Source organism: Bactrocera neohumeralis, chromosome 5 (assembly GCF_024586455.1).
Source record: "Bactrocera neohumeralis isolate Rockhampton chromosome 5, APGP_CSIRO_Bneo_wtdbg2-racon-allhic-juicebox.fasta_v2, whole genome shotgun sequence".
NCBI lineage: Eukaryota > Metazoa > Arthropoda > Insecta > Diptera > Tephritidae > Bactrocera > Bactrocera neohumeralis.
The window spans coordinates 72,359,833-72,381,964 of NC_065922.1; the positions used below are offsets into that span (position 1 = coordinate 72,359,833).

The 22,132-nt window shown below is 30.3% G+C and overlaps 1 protein-coding gene and 1 long non-coding RNA gene across 4 annotated transcripts in view; one reads left to right on the forward strand and one right to left on the reverse strand.

Annotated features, from left to right (window-relative positions):
• The window catches only part of LOC126758223 (uncharacterized), a 196,122-nt gene that overhangs the window by 152,596 nt on the left and 21,394 nt on the right, over positions 1-22,132 (forward strand). The gene's annotated exons all lie outside the window — the stretch shown is intronic.
• LOC126758197 (high affinity cGMP-specific 3',5'-cyclic phosphodiesterase 9A) overlaps positions 12,840-22,132 on the reverse strand; it is a 210,456-nt gene continuing 201,163 nt past the window's right edge. For all 3 annotated transcript variants that reach the window (XM_050472315.1, XM_050472314.1, XM_050472313.1), the window contains exons 8-11: positions 19,571-19,697; positions 18,601-18,896; positions 18,079-18,538; positions 12,840-15,830 (exon numbers count right to left, since the gene is read on the reverse strand). In XM_050472315.1, the coding sequence (XP_050328272.1) occupies positions 14,406-15,830; positions 18,079-18,538; positions 18,601-18,896; positions 19,571-19,697 (2,308 nt within the window). In that variant the 3' untranslated portion in view covers positions 12,840-14,405. The remainder of the gene's footprint in view (positions 15,831-18,078; positions 18,539-18,600; positions 18,897-19,570; positions 19,698-22,132) is intronic.

Here is a 22,132-nt window from a genome sequence, read left to right on the forward strand (position 1 = left end):
ATATATAAAATAATTTTTAAAATTTAAATTAAAATTTTATAAAAAATTAAATTAAAAATTCAAATTTAAAATCGTTTTGTATATAATCATAAATAGAAAGTAATTTTTTTAAATAACACTAACAATTATTTTTTTTATAAAATAGTTCTTAAAAATTTAAATTCTTTTTTATTAAAATGTATTTAAAAATTAAATCTTACTGTTTTTATAAAATAATATTAAAAAATAAATAATAAAAATTTGTTTTTAAAAAAATTTAAAAATTAAAATTTATTTTTAAAAATATTAAATATTTTTTCTTTTTTAATTAAAATTTAGTTTTTTTTAATACTTAAAAATTAAATATTGCCCTTTTTTGTAAAATAAAAATAAATAATTAAAATTTGTTTTTCAAAAATATTTAAAAATAAAATTTGGTTTTTTAAAATGTTAAATATTTTGTAATTTTTAATATTTAAAAAAAAATTTTAGTTTTTTAAAATGTTAAATATTTTTTCTTTCTTAATTAAAATTTAGTTTTTTAAATTAAAAAAAAAGTTGTACAAAAAAATATTTCAAGTTTAAAGTTTTTGAGTTTGTGTTATTAAATAATACTTTAAATTTGTTTTAAAAATAATATTTAAAAAGTAAAACTTAGTTTTATAACATATTTAAAAAAATTTTTGTTACAAAAAATATTTCAAATTTAAAATTTAATATTTTTTTAAATAATACCTTAATATGTTTTTTTTAGAATATTTAAAAATTAAAACTTAGTTTTATAAAATATTTAAAAAAATTTTGTTACAAAACAAAATTAAAATTCGAAATTTTTTAAATTAAAATTTTTTTTAAATCTAATTTTCATAATACTTTAATGTTAAAGCTTGTTTCTTCAAAAAAAATATTTAAAAATTAATTTTATTTATGCAAAAGTATTTAATTAAAAATTACTTTTATTAATGCAAGAGTAACTAAAAATAAAAATTGGGTTTCATAAAAAAAATATTTTTTTTTTCATAAAATGATATTCAAATATAATTCTTCTTATGAAATAGTATTTAAAAACTAAACTTGGTTTTTTTAAACAATATTTAAAAATAATTATTTTTTCATAAAATTATATTTAAAATAAGTTTTTATAAAGTAATATTAATAAAATAATATTAAAAAATTAAAATTTCTATTGATACACCTTTACGTTAAAATTAAACAATTCCTCTACTTTGCTTTTTAATTGCGCACCATGTATCCGACTTATAATTCTCACCACTGCAATCGATTTATATGTGTAAGGCATTCACTCGTTGTTTTTCTCCACCACGTGCAAGCAGCATAAAAGGAGTAAGTTGTTAAGATGTGAAATTAAGTGTTAAATCAGTGTTTCAAGCATTAAGAAAACTTGAAAAAAGTGAAATAAACAATTAAAGTGCATATTTCTCATAAAATTGCAACAACATATAGTGCGCAAGTTAAATAATTTGTGTCGGCATAATTGTGCATAAGCAAACAAGTTGCTGCTTATTTGTAATTTGTGTGAGCACCGGCTTGCTCAGTTATAAAAGTGTTTCATAAAAAGTATTATGCGTTTCACCCATTGGATTTGTTAATAATATTAAATTAAAGCATAATATAATTCAGAAGTGCAATATATCATATTGAAAATAATGGAAAAAGTTCTTAACGCAGTTTTTGTCGCTTTAAACGGTAGTTCTCATTGAGCACGACAACGAGTGCATGTGATGCAAACAACAATTAAATATGAGAAAATCAACGTAAAAGCATAAAACTTGAAGAGAATAACAAAATATACGGCAACGGTGCATTGCTGATGTGCGGTCCGTATGCAGTGCGTCGCATATAAAGGGTGAGGCAGTTCAATGCTTAAATTATAAGTGTGTTTTTAATTATAACACACAAAAATATTTATTATTCGCAAATATGTGCCACATTCACTTTCGGTAATAATTTAAAAAATAATAATTTAATAGTAATACGCGAATATTTATTAAATGATAATTAAATATTAATGTAATGGTAATAATAATACAGAATCAGATAATAAATTAATAATTTAATAATAATTGCTTATCGGAAATATCATAATTATGCTTTGCAATTTGTTTAGGTTATGTGCTTTTTTAAATGCCTTTTCGCGTATTTTGACTGTTTTAATTTAATTTTTTCAATTCTTTCAAAAGAAGTTTGTATTTTTCGAGTTGTCGAAAGTGTTAAAAAGTATTGTTTGCCATTAAACATATTAATTATTTTTTTAAATGCATAAGAAAAGTAAAATATAAATAAGTATTATATAGAAGCTAATTCATTCGAAAAATTTATTACTATAATTAAAAAATAGTTAAAATTTGTTACGAATAAGTCGAAAACTAAACTTGCAAGTGCAATTATTTTAATATCATTCTTAAAATGAAACTAAAAACATCAAAAGCATACTGGAGCGTCACTAATCCTAATCAATACACTTCATAAGAATTTCTGAATATTAGGTAAGTGGTTATATAAATTACATTTTTTCATTCCTTTTGAATTAAATCATTTACATATAATATATTTTTTTCAATATCTTTTGCTTATTGGAAAAATTTGCACAATTTTAATGGTAATTTTATGATATATATACTTGTTTTCTTCACATCTCGTGTATAGTCTGTATACATTTATGCGTGTACCGTTACTTTGCACCTAAGTTTTCTAATTTCCATGATTTTTTCTTAATAGGAGCATATGCTTCTTACAAATAGTGCTGTTAATAATATACACAATTAAATATGTATACATATGTTTGTTCCATTTATATAACTAGTATAGATTTTGTATTTATAAAAGGTTAGTGTGTAAAGTCCAGTTCTCAATTCCCATTGTACGTGGCATAGGTAGTAAATACATAGTAAGTTTTTTTTAAATTATACCGTTTTGCAATGCAAAGTTTGTTTTTTAATTTTATGCTGAAGGAAGTTGTTGAAAACATAAGAGTTAAAACATTTGTTTAAGAGTAAATAATCATAAAATCAGCAATTGACTTTGTTTTTAACTGTTAAAAATTTGTGAGAATCTTCACCGTATTAGGAATAAACATCTAGTGAGATAAGTATGACCAGGGTTGCACATTTTTTCATTCAAACGTTTTAGATTTAAAATTTATAATTTTATTTTTAATGTTTGTGGAAAATAATTTAAGTGTTCAATGTAAGGATTTGCAACAAATGAAATTTTCATTACTAAATTAAAAAATAAAATTTTAAATAAAAAAAAAGTTTATAAAAAACAAAATTTTCAATTTATTTATTTAATCTTTTTTTATAAAAAAATGGAAACTTAAAAATATTAATAAATAATTGTAAAATTTTTATTTCAATAAAAAATTAAAAGTTTTATTTTTTGATTTAATTTTTTTATAAATGTAATTTTTTTAAGAAAAAATAAAATGTTCAAATATTTATTAAAAAAATATAAAAAAAAATTTAAAAAATTGAAAATTATAAAAAACAAAATTTTTAATTATTTTATAAATGTAATTTTTTTAATAAAAAATAAAATTTTCAATTATTTATTAAAAAAATATTTAAAAAAATTAAAAACACTGAAAATTTTATTTTTTATTTCAATGTTTTTTAATTTTTTTTTTTTTAATTTTATAATAAAAAATTATATTTTAAATTTAATTTAAAAAAAATCAATTGAAATTTTTGTTCAATAATTTTTTAATGTATCATTTGCAACCCTGGGTAGACGTAACATTAAAACTGTCTTGCACGTGCTAAGCCCAGTGTTTTTTTTTATTTTTTTTTAGTGCGTTCTTTAGTTTATGGAATCTAATATTGTTTCAATGTCATTCAAGTCAAAAATATTTCAAATGTTGCAAATTTGTGTCTCGGAAGGTCTTCATTATACTTAATTTTGCTTGTAATCATTTTGAAATGATTATATATTTTTATTTATTTATTTGTTTTTGTTTCATTGTGTCATAAGTTTGTTGCTGTATTGTAATACTGCTGTTCTATATTCTATTTTCAACTTTTTTTTCTTACTGCTTAGAAATTTTCTATTTCATTCATAACATTTGTCGCTAATAGTTTCGTAAATATTTTCATAAGTATCCCATTTAGCAGTTAGCTTTTTAAAGTACTCGCTTATATTTCGATACACTTGGTATCTTTTTATTTTGTCTTCATGCGTTTAACAGATTTTATTTTCGAAAAATTTATAATACTCCTAAAACTTTTAAATTAAAAATTTTCAAAACTTTAAAAATCGAAAATAATTTTTTCGGAAAAGTAAATTTTTTTTTTCTAAAATTTGAAATTCAATATTTTTTGAAATTTTTAAAATTTTTGTTAGATTTTTATTTTATTAATGCGCAGTTTTCTTACAATTTAAACACTAGTTATTGTGTTTTTAGTTTTTTTTTTATAATGTATAGAAGTCATAGATGCCAAGAGCCAGCTTGGCGTTGCGCTCGAAAGTGTGCTTTAATTTATTTATACCTTCGGGCCTACATAAGTGTTTACTAATTTTAAGTTTAAGAAAGTTATTGACATACACGAATACGTACACATATGCATAATAATATCTTTGTCTTATTTTTATTTAATTTTTACAATAAAATTAGACCTGTATATAAGTTAGACATTGAGAGAGTTTTACATTTAAACTTAAATTAATTTATTTACATATACATACATATATATTTGCTTACTTACTTCCTATTACATAAATGTATATATATTTTTCATTTTTATTTAAATTTTTTTATTTTAATATTTTTTATTAATAATTTCTATTTATTTTCGTTATATCTTCTGCTAATAACAGCTTTGTCAAGTGTTTAGGATATGTTGAATCAGTTTTATAAAGACGATAATGTTTTTTGTTTCTTAAATTTTGTTTCTAAAAGACGTTTTACTTCATAAATTTCCTTTTGCGATTTTTTAAATACTGCATTATGTATTTTTTTATTTTTACGGTCAAAATTTTAATTTTTTCGTCGCGGCATTGGCTCTACGCTCTTGAAAGTCCACATATATTTAAAATAAAATACTTTTAATATATAAATTTGTAGAAAAAAAAATATTAATGCTTTTAATATCTAAGATTTTTCCCACTTGATGAATTGTGTTATATTTATAATTATTATTTTTTCATTTACTAATAATTTTTCACTTTCGCTATTATTTTTGACCTTTACTATATAATTTTAATTAACAAAATACGAAAAGTAAAAGTAAGTTTGCAAGTTTTTAATTTTTTTCTGTTCAAAAAAAATTTTAACCACCAATAAATTGCTTTTCTTCTAATAAAAGAAACTTTTCTAGTAATATTTTTAACAAAATAATTGAAAAAGTAGTAATAACTCATTGAAACAAGTTTCGTCTTTTTTGAGCCATATATGCCCTTTCTTTTTGTTTCTTATTTGCATTTTCTTGCTAAAGATTTTTAAGACAATTATTATACCTGGAAACTCTTAAGCATTATTCTTTGAAGTATACGTAGTTTTCATTTGTTTTTTTTTTTTTATTCACTCAAATTTCCATCTTCTTCACTGCGGTCTTCTAACTATTTATACAGTCAGCACATTTTATTTAAAAAATATTGTTTCTTAAATTTATTTCTTTCGCTAAAATAACTAATAATAACTTTTTTTCTTCAATATCTCTCAATTGCTCCAATTTTGTTCGCTTTTCATTTAAATATCATTTTCCCTCCTTCCTTTAGTCTCACTTTAAGCTCTTTGACTCAATTCTCTCTCGCTCTCAGACTCGTTTGTGCGCTCGACTTCATAACCTGTGTCATTGCAACCTTTACGAAAATGTCAACCCGATCTGGTGTGTCATTCTTCGGTAATATTATTTTTAGGATTTTATCAAAATTGAACTGAAATTGTAATTGGCTTCCTCAAAAATTTTTGCTTCGTTATTTTAAAGCTGCTGTCTCGGCTGTTATGTCTCTTTCGTTGCTTTCTTTCACTTGTTTATAAATTTCCTTTAAATTCCCTTTGGGCCCATTACTTTAATTGGCGCTTTACACTTTTCTTATGCCTACTCATTGGCGATGAAAAAAATATATTATATATTCACGTATTAATAGATATTGATGAAGTGATCAGATATTGTGGGAATAGCAGACGGAGAGATTGTTAATTTTTAACCAATAATGAAGTACCTTTTAGTAGTCGCAAATTTTAGTATAAGTAATTTGTTTCTTTTTAAAGAAAAATACGTAAAAATATTTTTTTTTCGTTCACCTCATGTGTTTGCTTCTAGAATTCTCTTACTCTTTATAAATTAATTTGAACATATAGATCTCAATATTTGATCATTATTGTTTGAACAGGCTTTTCTTAAATACATGATTTATACTTTTTTCATTGAGAAACTTTTCTAAGAAAGTGATTATGGTATATTTGTCTAAAATAGTATGTATAACAGGTGATTAATTTCTTCTTTAAAATTAAGAAAAACATATACAACTTTTCATTATTCTCCGAAAAAACAAAACCATATACCCAACAATCCAAATATGCTTTAAGTCAGCATCAAAAAGTTTGGAAATACTGCAGAAAAATGTCTTTGCCCACTTTTGGGCGTTGAAGCTCAGTATAGATCCAATCAGTTGTCCTAACTATCCACACTCCATCTGCTGGGTTATTTATTTGTATGTCAAGTCTGCTATATTTATTGGGGACAAGCTAACAAACTTACATCTGCGGCACCATATATCGTAAGCAGTTAGTTAGTAGGCCGCACAGTTAGTGGTTGCTGCGTTGAGCTGGGCATTCGTATAAGTAACTGTGTAGCGGATATTTAGAGACGACTAACATGCAATCTGATACCCAATAAGGCGTAATATCAGCATACCCGAAAAGTATGCAACGGCATACGTAGCGTCACTCACCTGCGTCTGACGCGAGTGCTGCAGGTAATACTGATGAGCAATAACCTACATAAGGCACGATTTCTGCTCGTCAGACCAACAAACACTGCGCTTACCCCCTTCATTTTCGAGTCGTATTACTACCAGCGTATGTTTTAGCTTGTTGCCAGAGGCAATCATGGTTTCATTCGTTTCTGTCCCTGATATTTGATAGCATATGAGGCGCTGCGCGACACACCAATCGATGTGTGTAAGAATGCGCGCGACTTTAATGACACTTTCCGGCTAAGCCGCCATACACTCCCGTCTACAGTTGTAGAGCCGCGAAGAATATACAATCCGCAACGGATACGCTCATAAAACAACTGCTCGGCAGCAGGTAGACAATTTGTGTGTGCTGCGTGTAGACATTGGCAAATTGAGGCGAAAGGGAAATTTTTTGGTTGTATTTTTCTTTAACATACCTTCATTGTAAGGAAAAATAACGCTGCCAGCAAACATGCCCATAAAGGCACAACAATAACAATGAAAAATAACAATGACAATGAAGACATATCCTTAAATTGGCAGCATGATAGTATACATTTGGGCGCACAACGCAATCAGCCACAAACGGAAAATATCGATGTGTGCGCTATTATGTATCAGCCGTATTGTTGAAGATAAAGTGGTAAATTGATGACGAAAGCGGTGAACCCAGTGAACTTTGTGAATGCTTAATGAACTTGAAAAGCATTTAAATGCTTTTAAGTAGATTTCATGGAGACCTACAGAATGAAAAATGATGAAACAGGAACTCAGAGGAACCACTTTGCTGAAATGTACTTTGTGAAACGTTCGAAAAACTGTTAAAGAGGATAAGCCTAGACTCCACAAAGCAATTCTGTGCAGTATTAATTATTAACTCATTGATGTTGCTTTTCAGAGAGATAGAGAGAGAGACTATCTCTCTCGATCCCTCTCTCTATCTTTCTCTCTTTCTTTCCCACTGCCTTTTGCCTGCTTCTTTTCCTGCCTATTGAAATCAATTTCTTTTTTCTATAGGCCGAGTTCGAGGACATATATACGTCCGGCTCATTTTCTTGATTTTATTTCTCCCAGGGACATTGTTCAACTTATGCTCTTTCTTTTTTCTATAAACGTATATTTTAGTTCGAACTCGGTCCTGGCAAATCTTTCCGATTATTTTTCTGCCATAAATGGAATTGAACCTCGCGCTCGTTCTTTTTTTCTGTGGACGTCGAGCTCCGCCTTGTCCAATCTGCCTGCTGATTTTTCAGTGATGGCTGGAATTCAAGCCCAATTTTTTCTTTTATTTACAAACCGGTACATACAATTTGGTTCGAGCTCGTCCCGATTCATTCCTACAGCAGTCCGGTTCACGTAATCGGAACGGACCCGGATTTTTATCTGGTCAAGTACTGTCAATTCGGCAAACAACAACAGCTCGTCCTGACTAATCTTCTCGATTATTTACTCCCATAGACGCTCTCTTTCTTTTTTGAGTAGACCGAGTTCAAACGAACAAATTTTAGTTCGTGCTCGAACCTGATTTCTCTTCTTCCATAAATGAGTCGAAACTCACACTCTTTCATTTTATCTATAGACCGAGGTCAAGGGCATACATACATTTTAGTTCGAACTTTGTTCTGGCTAATCTTTCTGATTATTTTCCACTCATATATGGATTTCAAGCTCACGCCCTTTCCAACTCACACAGTTTTCGTTTTTCTATAGGCCGAGTTCAAGGTCGTAAATTCGAGCTCGGTCCTAACTGATCATTCGCAATCCTTCTTTCCCACATATGTTTTATTTTTAAAGGATTTTTAAGAATATCTGGTAATGGTCGAAGCAACACCCCAGATTATCAGGATAAATAGATTATACTTTATATTCCGAGTATGGAAAGTATCGTATTATATAGTAAAGTTCTAAAGTGCCGGCATCTATTTGGCTTAGTCAGGTAACTGAAACAGGACCACAGATTATCAGAGTATGGAGAAATTATATTCCAGATTCAGAGCATGGAAAGTTTCACACTAAGGCTTTGAGGTATCTCTATTCTACTAATGGTCCAATTTGTTTAGTCAAAGTAACTAGATCTCCGTGTGTTCTTCGCGCTTTTCTAAAGTTGTATGTATTTTCCACACTGGGTTATCATTAACCGCTAATGTATACATCTCTGTACATGTGTACTTATACAAGAAACACATATGATTTTCCATTGCCGCAGCCTCCGTTGCCGTCTACAACGCCGAGTGAAAACGTATTGCATATTTTATGGCATTTATTGATAAATTGCGGTTGAGATTTCATTTGTATGTGCATACATATGCGCTCATTTTTTCTTCTGTATTATTGCCGAGATTTATTAGCATAATTTTGGGGGTTTTGGGTTTTTTGTTTTGGAAGGATATTGTGGATAAGGTGGCTTCGCTTTTTTGTGCGTAATGTGTTTTTTTAGTTTGATTGAAGCCGACGTAAGCTGCTGGGGTTTAAGCGATTTATTTACTTTTTATTGTTTTATTTATTAAAGTGGAGTTAAAATGATCAAATTGAATTAATATCGGGGTTTTAATAAAGTCCGAAGCAAGTTTGTGTGCTTTGATTTTATGAGAATTTGTAGTGAAAACTTTTGGTGGAAAAAATTATTTTATTAAAGCAAAATGTAAAACCATAGAAATGTATAAATACAAAAATTTAAAGAAAAATATTTACAAAAATTTACACTAAAATGATTTTTTTGTGCAGTTTTTTTTAATTTTAATTTGTAAAATATTTACATAAAAAAATTAATATTTCGCATTTGAAATATGAAATAATTTTCATTTAAAGAATTTATATTTCGCATCAGAGCAAAATATATAAAGAAATTTTACAAAAAATGTTCTTTAAAAAAAATTTGTGCGTGAATTTTTTTTACTTAATTAACGAATTTTTAAAATTCGCATTAAATAAATTTTTTATTTAAAATGAAAAAAACAAAAATTTCAAAAAATCTAAAAAAAATGACTTAAAAGAAATTTTACTGAAAAACATTAAAAAAAATTTAAATAAAAAAAATAAATAATAATTAAATTACATAAAAGCATTTTAGTGTAATTTTTTTTCTAATTTAGAAATTTTACAAAAATTTCATTAAAGAAATGTTTATAAAAAAATTATAAATACATAAATTTTAGAAAAATTAAAAAAATTGTGTTCACAAAAATATTTAATTTTTAGCATCTTATAACGAAAAATTAAAAAAAATTTACTATAAAAAAATTAAAAATTATACAAATGAAAAATTAAAAAAAAAAAATGTGTATAAAAATTAAATTTTTTTAATAAAAAAAATGCGTATAAAATTTAAAGAAACAAATTGTGTGTAAATTCTTTAATTGACAAATTTGAGAAACATTAAAATATATAAAAAATATATGAATATTTAGCAAATGATAATAAAAAATTAAAAAAAAATTTACAAGATTGTAAAAACAAAAATATTTCCATCAATATGAAAAAAAAATTACACTATTTTCTTATTTTTTTGTATTAAAAGATTTTTTACGTACAATTTTTTTTAATAAAATTTGTAAATAAAAGAAAATCTTCCATGTTTTTAATAAAACTTGTAAACTTTTTATTCTTTTTATTTTTTTTTAATTCAGAAATTGTATTAAAAAAAATTTTATGCGAAAAATCTTGCGTTATAAAAAAAAAGAAAGTATTGTAATTTTTTTTTAAATACTAATATTTCAAAATCATAAGCACAAGCAAAAACATCCACACCTAAAATGTTATATAATTAGAAAAAATTAATACCAAAAACAATGTGTACATTCAAAAAAACAAAACTCAAAAATTGAACTCAAATTATTTCTTTTGTTTTATTTTGCATTTATTTTTTGCAAATTATAATTATGAACTTAAATAATTAAAAATTACATGCTCTTGAATATATTTTAGTTGTTAACAAATAAAAGTCTTACTCTTTGCAATGATATAACATAATTTTCTTCCTAAACTGGTTTATAACTTATTGTTGTTGCTGTATTTTGCTATGCTTCCACTAAAATATCGGGCTAGTTTAAAAAATATCATAACTTGAAGTAATAAAAGAATTAAAATTATTTTTAATATTGATTTTTAATTTTAAATAATCAAAATAAAAAAATTAAATTTATTTTTAAAATAATTAAATTAATTATTTGTATAATTTTATAATTAAAAATTAAAAAAAAAAACTTATTTGATTTTATTTAATTTTCAAATTATTAATTTTTTTTAATTTATACTATTTATAAAACAAAAATTAAATTAATTTTTCATTTTTAGTTTTTATTAATTTTTTTTTGTCATTTAAACATTTTATATGTATATTAAAATTATTTTTTAATTAAAATTTTTTTATTATAAAATTTAAATACAATTAATTTTAAAACATTTGATTTTGTAGTTTAAAAACCTTTTAAAATTATGATTTTAAATGAATTTAATGAAATGAATTTTTATTTTTTATTATGATTTTTTTTTATTTAAAGCAGTTATATGCATAATAAAATAATTTTTTTTATTAAATTATTTTGTTATATAATTTACATTCAAATAATTTAAAAAAAATTTGTTTTGTGGTTTAAAAACTGTTTTAAAATTATGAATTATTAAATTAAGTTTTGAATAAATTTTTGGTCAAGAAAATTCAAATCCTTAAAAATATTACAGTTATAGTTTTAAATTTCACATTTATTGACAAACAATTAAGGCGTATTTTTTACAAATCTAGATTTTTTATTAATTATAATATTAAAATTTTATGATATTTATTAAAGTATTGTTATTGTTTTAGTTTATTATTTAATTTTTTTTGTTTTTTAATTAATTTTGTATATTTTTTAATTTTTGTTTTTAATTATTTCAAAGGTTTGTAATTACTTGTTTAAGTTTGAATTTTTTTTCATTTATAAAAACCCATTTTTCCTATCGTTTATAGATAAAATTTGCTAATTATAAATTCTTGAAATGCATTTTTTGTTTAATTTTTGACACCAATTATTTTCATTTTTATTTTTAATTCATTTTTGTTCAATTACATAATTTTTTTTTTGTTCATTTATTTTTTTTTTTTTATTTATTTTTTGAATTTTTTACTTTCGTTTCCGTCACTAATCATTTTTATTTTATTATTGTTTAATTATTTAGTTATATTTTTATTGTTTTTAACATGTATTTAACGTTATTATTCAATTTATTGTTTAATTTTTATAAAATATTTTTGTAAATTATTAATCGTTTTAATAAAAATTTTAATTATTTACGGGGCTACTTATAATTATTGGCATGACGTTCCATTTATAAACAAAATATTGACTATTAAAAAATACACATTGATAATATTTAGGTATTTTATATTTACAAATAAAAATTTTAAATAATTAAATTCATTTTGTAATAATATTTGCAGTAATAGAAATTTATAAATTATATTTTTTGTTAATAATTTTTTAAAACTAAAATTTATTTATTAACAAATTTTTAAATTTTAAATTAATTTATTGGCTCATTAACAATAAACATAATATATTTAGGCACCGCTTGTTAATAGAAAAAAGTATTAAAAATTATTGATATTTTTTTTTACAATTATGATGTTATTTATGTATAAAAACCTAAATTTATTTGACTGTGTTTACGGCAATAAGAAGCACAAGACGAGTGCATGGTTTGAACATAGCTGTACCATAGGTTAGAGCGGGTTGAATTTTTTTTCTATAAAATCACGTATGCTGTAAATTTTCTAAGAATATCACGCTGAAGAATTTTGCCCAAGAAACTAGGTGGCTAAAACCGTTTTCGAACCAGCGATTTTTAAGGCGGAGCTTAAAAAATCTGAATAATCGGTTGTATGGGAGACATGTGATATAGTTGTCCGATCAAGAGTATAGCAATATATACAAACCTATTCAATTTCATTCGGATGTCGCTTTTAGAACTATAGTTGCTAAGACACAGTTGTGCGGAACTATGCGCAGAACATTTCTCGGATATGCGCATTTTCGGTTTTTTGGTTCCCTGTAAATCAACCCGCTCTAATGAAGGTGCGTTTATAGGCATGTATTAATGGTTTTCTTGTTATTTTTGAAAAAATTTGTTAAATTAAAAAACAAAAATTAAGAACTTACTAATTTCCACACAAATTAAATTTTTTTCTAAAATTTGGGCACCAAAAATATATTTTTGCTTTAAAGAATTGTTTTCCATATTTGCGACACTAAGTAAAAAAACATCGCTTACTAAAACCTTCTGATGACTTAGTTTTCCTCAGCTTTATACCGTGTTTTCTTATAAAAATTGTATAATTTATTTTTTTAGGAGTCAGTGTTATAGCTATACCTTTTTTTCAAAGTCTGTTTTCAGCAAAATATTTTTTTCTCGCAACTTATTTTCTTTAAAAATTTTATCAGCAATATTTCCCAAAATTTTTCAAAAATTCTTTCGCCTCTTTATTATAGGCAAATATACACAGGCAGCCTTCTAAACAGTAATTTTTGTGTCTAAATCTGTTTTAAATTAAAAAATAACTAACTGCAACATGTTGCTAGCAACATTTGATCTAAAATCTCCACTTAAATTTCCAAACTGAATAATTTAAAGTTTTTTTTTAAATATGTGCTCAAAGATATCAAATAAGGTTGTTCCAGACATTGTTTTTTATCTACAAATTTTTTCATATTATATTTCGAAATTAAAAATTTTTTTTTTGAAAAACCAAAAGTTTTTCTTGATTACGAAAAGCTCAAAATTTAAATGTGTACTCATAGATAGCAAATAAAATTGTTCCAGACAGGTTTTTGTCTATACATTTTTTCTAAAATATTTCAAAATTTTTTTTTTTGAAAAACCGAAAGTTTTTTTTTTTTAATTTTGAAAAACCTAAAATTTTAATATGTTCTCATAGCTATGAAACAAATTTGTTTTAGATATTTTTTTCCCAAACGTTTTTTCAAATATTTCGAAATACATTTTTTTTTGGTTTTTCAAAAAGAACAAATTTTAATTATGAAAAATCAAAAAAAAAAAGCTTTTAATTATGAATAAATAAAAATCATAAAAAAATTCTTGCTAGCAACATTTTATCAAGCAATTATCAGTTTTCTCATTCTTCTAAACCACTTGAAAACCAGCTAGCAACATTGTTGCCACAACAGCACCCCATTTACTGTAAATGTTTTGCTTGTTCCTGCAATTTTTCTTTTAGCCAATTTTTCTACATTAACTTAGTTCGATTTTCCCTCTCCCCTACTCGCACCCTACTCTGCGCTTCAGACATTCTCCGGTTCGGGTAACTTTCGTTCGCAGCAATGACACACCAAGGCGCTAAGCCGTTGCCCCAGCGCCGACCAAACGGTCAACGACATCGAGGACATATTACAGCTGGAGCTGTGCCGCAACGATGCCGCCTCCTTCTGCAGCTGTTGCTGTTGCTGGAGCAGCGCTGCAAATGCGCCGTTATTCGAGAGCGAGTTCGTTGTCGTCTCCGAGCTACCCCGTTGTCAAATTTTCGGCGGCTCATATGAGGACCCACTAGCCATACCCAAGTCAATGCTCAAACTCGGTTCGGTCTCGCCCAGCTGAGCGGGCGTTATGACGCGCGGCAAGCCGGTCGTTATCAATATTGTGTCGCTGGCATCAACGCTGCCGATGCGTATGGGCGGCGGTAGACAAGTGGGCATTTCACTGCCACCGCCACCGCTGCTATGTAGCGTATTGTTGCTGTTGTTGTCGTCGCCGGTGCCGGTGGTGCCGCCATCATGACGCGATGACTTGCGACTACTATCGCCGCCGCCACCACTGCTGCTGCTGTAGCGCGGATTGCTGGTGTGACTGCAGGGCACGTCTAAGCTGTAGGCGCGCAGGCGGCCGGCATTCACCAGCTCGGAGTGGGTGGGCAGACCGGCGCCCGCGACCAGTGATTTGTGACGCAGACTAGGGGACTGCAGGTTATTCGAGATGGTGCAGCAAATGCTCTGCGGCTTGCCGCCACTGCCACTGCCGCCGAGCAGCGGATCAATAGTTTGATTGACACCGGTTAGACCTGTGCCGTTATTGTTGCGCGCCGGGCACGGTGAACTGCGTGTGCTGCCGAAACGCTTGCCGCCCTTGTCGAATGAAAAGCCAAAGTAGTCGGAAAACTGTTTGAGACGTGTCTTCCAGGTAGACTTGGAAACGGTGGCGCCGCCAATGCCATTGCCGCCTAGACCGTTGGACGTGTTGCCAGCCGCGGCGGCAGCAGCTGCAGCGGCGGCCGCGGCAGCACAACAGTGTTGCTGTAGTTTCGGTTGCAGCAACTGGGTGGGTGAGAGATTGCCATTCGACGATGACTGTAAGTGCTGTAGCTGTTGCTGCATTTGCTGCTGGTGTAGCTGCTGTTGATGCTGGCTGATGTGATGTGTATGGTGCAAATGTTGATGCTGGCAAGACTGACTGGTGCACGCGCTGCTGACATGTGCCGCCATGCCGGCGCTGCACTCCACATTTGGCACATTGTTCGGATTGAGTGGCTGCGTGGAAGACTGCGTAACACCGGCGATGCCGCCAGCGACGCCTGCGGCATTCATATTCAGATCGTCGCCCAGACGGCTGGCGGTCGCTTCGAGACTGCCACGGTTTTGACGATTATAGAAGACATTACTGTCGGAGATGACTTGCTGTAGGCCATCCGAGAGTCGTCGATTATTGGTGCTATACTGGTCCAGACTGACCGCGCGATTAGAACTGAAGTGACAGCGATTGGTGTGATAGCCGTGTATGTTGCCGTATGAGTTGCGTATGCGTTGACCACCGCCGCTACTGCACATCTCGCCGATCATGGAGGGGCGTTTCTCGCGTGATGACTTACGCGATGTAGAATGCGAAGATTTCGAACGGTTGCTGCTACCTTCAGTGTCCACTTTGAATTTGGAAGTCTTCTCGGCGACCTGCAAGAGGAGTTGGGATGAGTTGTGATGAGGGTTTGTTGTGGAAAGGGCTGTAATTAATTCTAAAGAGTGAACATATATCAATATTTTTGAAGCCTTTTTTGAGGTCGTTTACAGGTCGTCAGTTTTGATAACGGTATAAGATTTTCCCGTTCATTATTGTATAATATCTTATGAGCGTTTCTTAAAAGTTTATGTAACCCGCAAAATAAATTTTTAGAAATAATGAGTTGCAATAAGAGAGTTTCGAAATAAGTAGCATACTTTTAGGCCATTATGAGCGCTGCGTGTTGTATTTCACGCACTCTCCTTATTTTTGTGTAACACTTACACCATACAACAGCTAATTATTTCCAAAACCCATTTACGCGCCTACCATTATGCCACACAAATTATGCTTACCGCTTTAAAGTAGGCGAGAACGACAAAATTAAAGCATACTTTTATGCTGCAACACTAACTTAACGGTTTACAATTACAGAATTTGTTGCACACGACGGCCAGGTCCTTAATTTTAGCTGTCATAATGCTTAAATTAAGCGCTCTAAAGCGACTTAAGTGACCCCCGAAATTATGCAATCATTTTTAATTATACAGCGTACAGCAAAACGAAAAATAATCAACAACTAAGCACAGGAAGTACTTTTGCTGGCTTTGCAGCAGTTTAGCGCTGTTGTTGCTTCAAGTGTAGCATACTTTTGTGCGCGCCGCAACCGCAATAATTGTAAAACTTGCCGTGCTAGTTGCTATTGTTGTGCTCTTGCGCGGCTTTTATTGGAAAAGGGATTGTCATAAAAATTAAAACCGCAACAAAAACAAAAACAAAGGCAAAAATATACATTATAATTTATAAGGCGCAAAAAGTGTAGCATACAACAGGGCTGCGAACACAATACACGCAACAATAACAACAAGAATTAATTACGCTGTTACATAAAAATATGCAACGGTATTTATCTCACGCCCTAATGCACACAAACATACATTACGGGCGCTCTCTTGCTGTGTGCTCTTCGCCCGCGCTCGTTCGCGTCTTGCTCTCACCAAGTCACTACCGAGTAAAACTCGTCATTCAGCCAATCATACAGTGCGCACCGCGTGCTGCTATGCTTGTCTGCGCTTAATCAGTGTAAATTAAAATAAAAAGCTGTAAGTTGTAAGTATTTACAAGCGTCACGCCGACGGCTCAAAAAGGATTAGCGCGCGCGGTCCTGCCATATTTTTTCGCGCTTCGTAGGCTTCTTATTGTTATTGTTTGTACACAGTGCTATGTTGTATGTAAATGTATATAATGCCAGGAAAATTGTCATAAAGATGAAGTTTTGTACGTGGCTGCTCGGCGCCCATAAGTAGGCAATATACATGGAAATAAGTAATAAATAAGTTCGTATATTATTTGTTTTGCTTTTGTGGTAGTATTTCGCTCTACACTGCTTTCAAATGCTGGTTCGTGTTTAATGTGGGTAGCTTAAATAGCAGAAAATTTAAAATGAAGCAACTCCCAATGTTGAATTTTAAAGGGAAGGCATTTGCACGCCTTCAGTAGGCACATGAGCTTTTTGATTTGAGTTTTTTTTTTAATAAAAAAGACGGAGAATGGACAAGAGGAAGGTATGGGAAGCTCTCTTTACAACAGCGTTTGGGTATTTGAGTCTGAAATATGTACAAACCCTAAAGACGGTCTGGTCAAAATTTTTTTAGAATTGCCTAAAATTAATACCAGGATTTTGAAGCTACTTTTCTGAAGGACATTTCTCGACTAAAATGTGCCATAGACTCAATTTAAGGCCTTTAATTACACATAAACACATAACCCCGATTTTTATAGAATTTATTGGCACTCATTCTCCTTCCACTATCTCCATAGACATTAGCTTTAAAATACTTGTATGGATAGGAGAAGATTTAACTTCAATAATCAGAAAACTAGTCGTTCAAAAAACGTATTGTTTATTACTATTTTTTTTTGAACCTTTGGGTGCTGTCGGCTCCAACACTCCTCAGTGAATCATTTAAATTTCCTTCAGGGTTTCTATAGTCGAAGGCTTTAAAAGACTTCATTGTACGGAACAATATTAAATCTCAATAATTTGAAAGCTCTTTAACCAAGAAACGAAAATTTTTTTTCTTTAGAGACCCTAGCGAGCTCAGGTGCGCCCCCCTTGCGCCCACATAAGATGAAAATGCATAACATTTACACCAATATAGTATTAATTTATTGAGCCCATCATACCGAATAACTACTTACATCCACTTCGGTTGCCGTCTCGGAATCACCACTCTCACTACCCTCGGGCAGATCGTGTAATTCGGCTGCCAAGCATTGCGGCTCATCGACCGAGGTGCGTGATGCCGATTTCTGTGATGGTATACTCCGGCGGGACTTCACACTAATGCCCGATTGTGAGCGTGGCATTTGTGGTGAAATACTGCCGCCAGAGTTGGTGCCACCACTGCCCGAGCCGCCACCGCCGCCGCTGCCACTACCACCGCCCGCACCGGTGGTTGTAGTGCCCGTAGAGGCGGTGCTGGTGCCGGTTATTTGTCCATTAGTGCCAGCAGCTGGACTGTTTGCATGCCCACCACTTGTACATACAGCAGTCGTGCTGCCGCCACCATCCGAGGCGGCACTAGTATTGTCCGATGCGACCATTGAGGCGGTGTCGGCAACAGATTTGCGCGATTTATTCTGCGCGTCATTTAAGCGTCTGCAAAGAGAAAAAACGGTGTATTAGACGAGGCTTTGCAGCTATACGTAACGCTTACTCACCTATAGTAGTCGAGCGCTATGCGCACGGGTATAATGATGAGTTCAATCACTTCAGGCACTAAGTCGCCCAATGCTTCGAAGAGCGGTAGTAGCACCAAACCGATGAAACGCACCTGTGAACCTGGTTTACTAACTTTATCCGGATCCATGAAGGGTGTAACGGGAAGTCCTTCAGATTTCTCAGCAGCGCTTTGTGCGAAAAATTCCTGTAATAGACGATCAAGCCAGGGTTCGGCGACATCCATCGGACGCGCCTCATTGGAGATGTCGGCCACCTTGATGAGCACCATGCAGAGCTACAGAAGAGAGTGGAGGGTTAAAATGACAGAAAGTTGATATATAAAAGCATACTTTTCGGAGCGCTTTTAATTCAGTGTTTTGCAGCTAAAAAGTATGCTAAGTTTATTTTTATTTTTTTCAAGGTTTCTTTCAAGAATTGCTTCAAACTTCATTTTAAAAATTAATTTTTATGACTTTTTTAAATTAATAGTTATGACTATCTTTTAAATGTTTTTTTTTTTTGCTTTTGAATATCAAAGAACTCAAATGCTAGAAGCATAAATGTGGGTACGTATTTGAATAAAAGAGTTTTATGTACCATATACACATATGCATAAGCATACTTTTAATAGCGCTTTTAATTTCAATGTTTTCCAGCTAAAAAGTATGCTAAACATTTTTAATTTTTGTTTTTCAAGAATTGCTTGAAATTAAATATTATAAATTATTTTCTTTGTATTCTTTCACTAATACTAATACCTGAACGTAAAATAAATTCATTTTTATTAAGAAAAATACTTTCTTTATGAAAAAAAACTCCGAAAAGTATGCTACAAATGCATTAAATTCTTTATTAAATTGTAAATGCTTTAAAATGGAGTTGAAATTCCATGAAATTCTGCAGTTTTAAATCTAAAACTTTTTTTATTCACAAAATGCTACATTTCGATATAATTGCCTATCTACTCACCAAATTGATGTGTGCGCGATTTGTGTAATCGAATATGGGTGTAATCTCTTTGAACTGTGTTAGTATTTCATTGTGGCGCGCCATATCCGTGGCCAGTATGCAACGTATGATGCCCTCACGTATTTCTCTGTAATTGAAAAAGATCATAAATTTAAAATTACACGCTACAAAACGGAAGTCGAGCGTAAGAATCGATATCAAAAATCAAATGGAATTTCGAGAAAATGTTTTCGTGCATTCCACATGCGTGAAACATTTCAAATAGAATGTTTGTTTGTGTGCAAGTGTTGCTTTTAGGCGCGTAGACTTTTTAAGTTTATTGAATTGTAGTAATTTTTGATTTGAAAATGAACTTTAATTGAAAGTCTCGTATTAGTTTAAAGATTTTATTTTCTCAATTTTATTGCCATGTAAAGACCTTAAAATGCTTTTCTCTCGTTATACTTCTGCTATACTAATAGTCAAGAGAATTTTCCGCTATGGAAGAACGAAGTATGGGTAAAAAAAATTTAATACTTAGAGTTTCGAACAACTTACCCTTAAAAGCATGCTACAGATTTGTATACATATGTATGTATATTTAACCTTCTTGAAGGTGCGTAAGACCAACTATTGGAGTACTTATTTTGCATTTTTCATAAAAATTTTTTATCCAGCTTGTTATGGTTGATTCATGCCTAAAAAATTGCTTTTTTGGCTAATTTTTTTTAATGAAAAATTGGTGCTATGAAGAATGTTAAGACTTTCAATATAGTTTTTTGACATTTAAACGTTTCTTATAAAAAATCAACAGCCGTTTGCAGCTGGTTTCGAACTAACCCTTTGTACCTGCCGTACAAAATCAGGATATATGTATGTATGTATGTATATAATAAATACTCGAATATCATCTTCTGACTTATAGCATAGTTTAAGGAGCTCTAATAAATAATTTTTATTGCAAAAGACGATCACTTAATTTTTTGTTTTTTTTTTTTGTTTTTGAATAGACGGCGCACGAAAGAAGTTGTAGTGATATCTCCATTTTCTATCTTTTAAGTATCGTATCATCAGAACATTAGAATTTTCTGTCGGAAATTGGCTCTATCGTAGATAATCAAGGAAGCTTTCAGTTCTTTCTGTAATTTCCAATAGGGAGCGCTGTAAAAATGACATATACCTCCCCCAATTTTTATCTTTAAAATTAAATAGCTAGCCTCGAGCGCACAAATTCTTAAGGCTATATCTCCAAAACTATTAATCGGATCAACTTGAAAATGTAGGACAATATTCTAGAGGTGTTAATGAGACTATAAAAAAAATCGAATTTTTGAAAACCGTAAACCCATGTAACCTCTTAATTTTATACGAAAATTATATGCATAAAACGTAGAAAAAAAATAAGGAAAATTGCTGCATTGATGCACTGCTCTGTTAAAAAAGTAGGGGGAAACCACACACATCCACATCCCCAAAGTTCAATAATCTTTTGATTCGTACATCAAAATATACTCATTTTTCGTCAAAAGACCTCAAGAATAACTTGCAGGCATCAGGATTCAGTCGGACAATACGAAATAGCTTAATTGAGAAGCATTTGAAGGCACATGCAGCTAGAAAAGTTCCACTTCTAAGCAAAATAATGTCGTAAAAAGACTGTCTTCACAAAGTGTAGCATTCGATCCTAAACACTTAATAAAACTGTCATACGTGTAAAAGTTCTGATATTCTGGATAAAGGTTAGGATAGCCAATAAGCCACGCATAGACCAGTTTGGTTCTTTGTGATACCAGATGGAGTTCACTTGCTAAGTCCAAGAGTAGTAGTCATCATTTAGAATGCCTGAGCTTGACGCGAATTTTAAGAGACTCTGACTTTGCGGCCTCACTATCCAGTGTATCATACTGTGGAGACCGCAGAAGCTTAAAGCGTAGTCTTGCCAATGCGGCAAAAGTGCACAGAAGATGCTCCATTGTTGCCCTGGTGCCCTGATCTACGCTTCCTTTACTGCAGTCTTCTCGATCTGTCAGCCCCATCTTGCGGGCGTGGACAAAAGAAACATATATAACGCGCCAGACAGCTGAAGAAGGTGATGCTACCATATGCCGGTGAAGAAATTTATTTTTTTTTTGTTAACAGAAAATAATTAAAAAAAAAATCCTTTTACTTTTGGCGAAGTCAATTACTAAAAATCTTTTTACAATTACGTTTTCTCCAAAAATATAGAAAAAAAACATTTTTCTTAACTTGAAATAATTATTTTTTGTGCTCTTAAGCTGTAAATATTGCCTGCCAAGTGCAGCAAAAATCAATTATTTTCGTATTAATGTCATTTCATTGCAAACAGAATTGATTCCCTGCTATTTATGCGCCGTAATATCTAATAAGAGGTCCCAGTTATGTTGTAAATGGCAGAACAAATTGTCGACATTAATACAAATACAAATAATACAATGTAAATGTGCCCAAACACACACACACACTCACATACATATATTTGCACACAAACTTGTACGCGTTCGGTATGCATAAAAGTTTTAATTACTTTGGCTCAAACTGACCCACATCACATTGTTTTCCGGC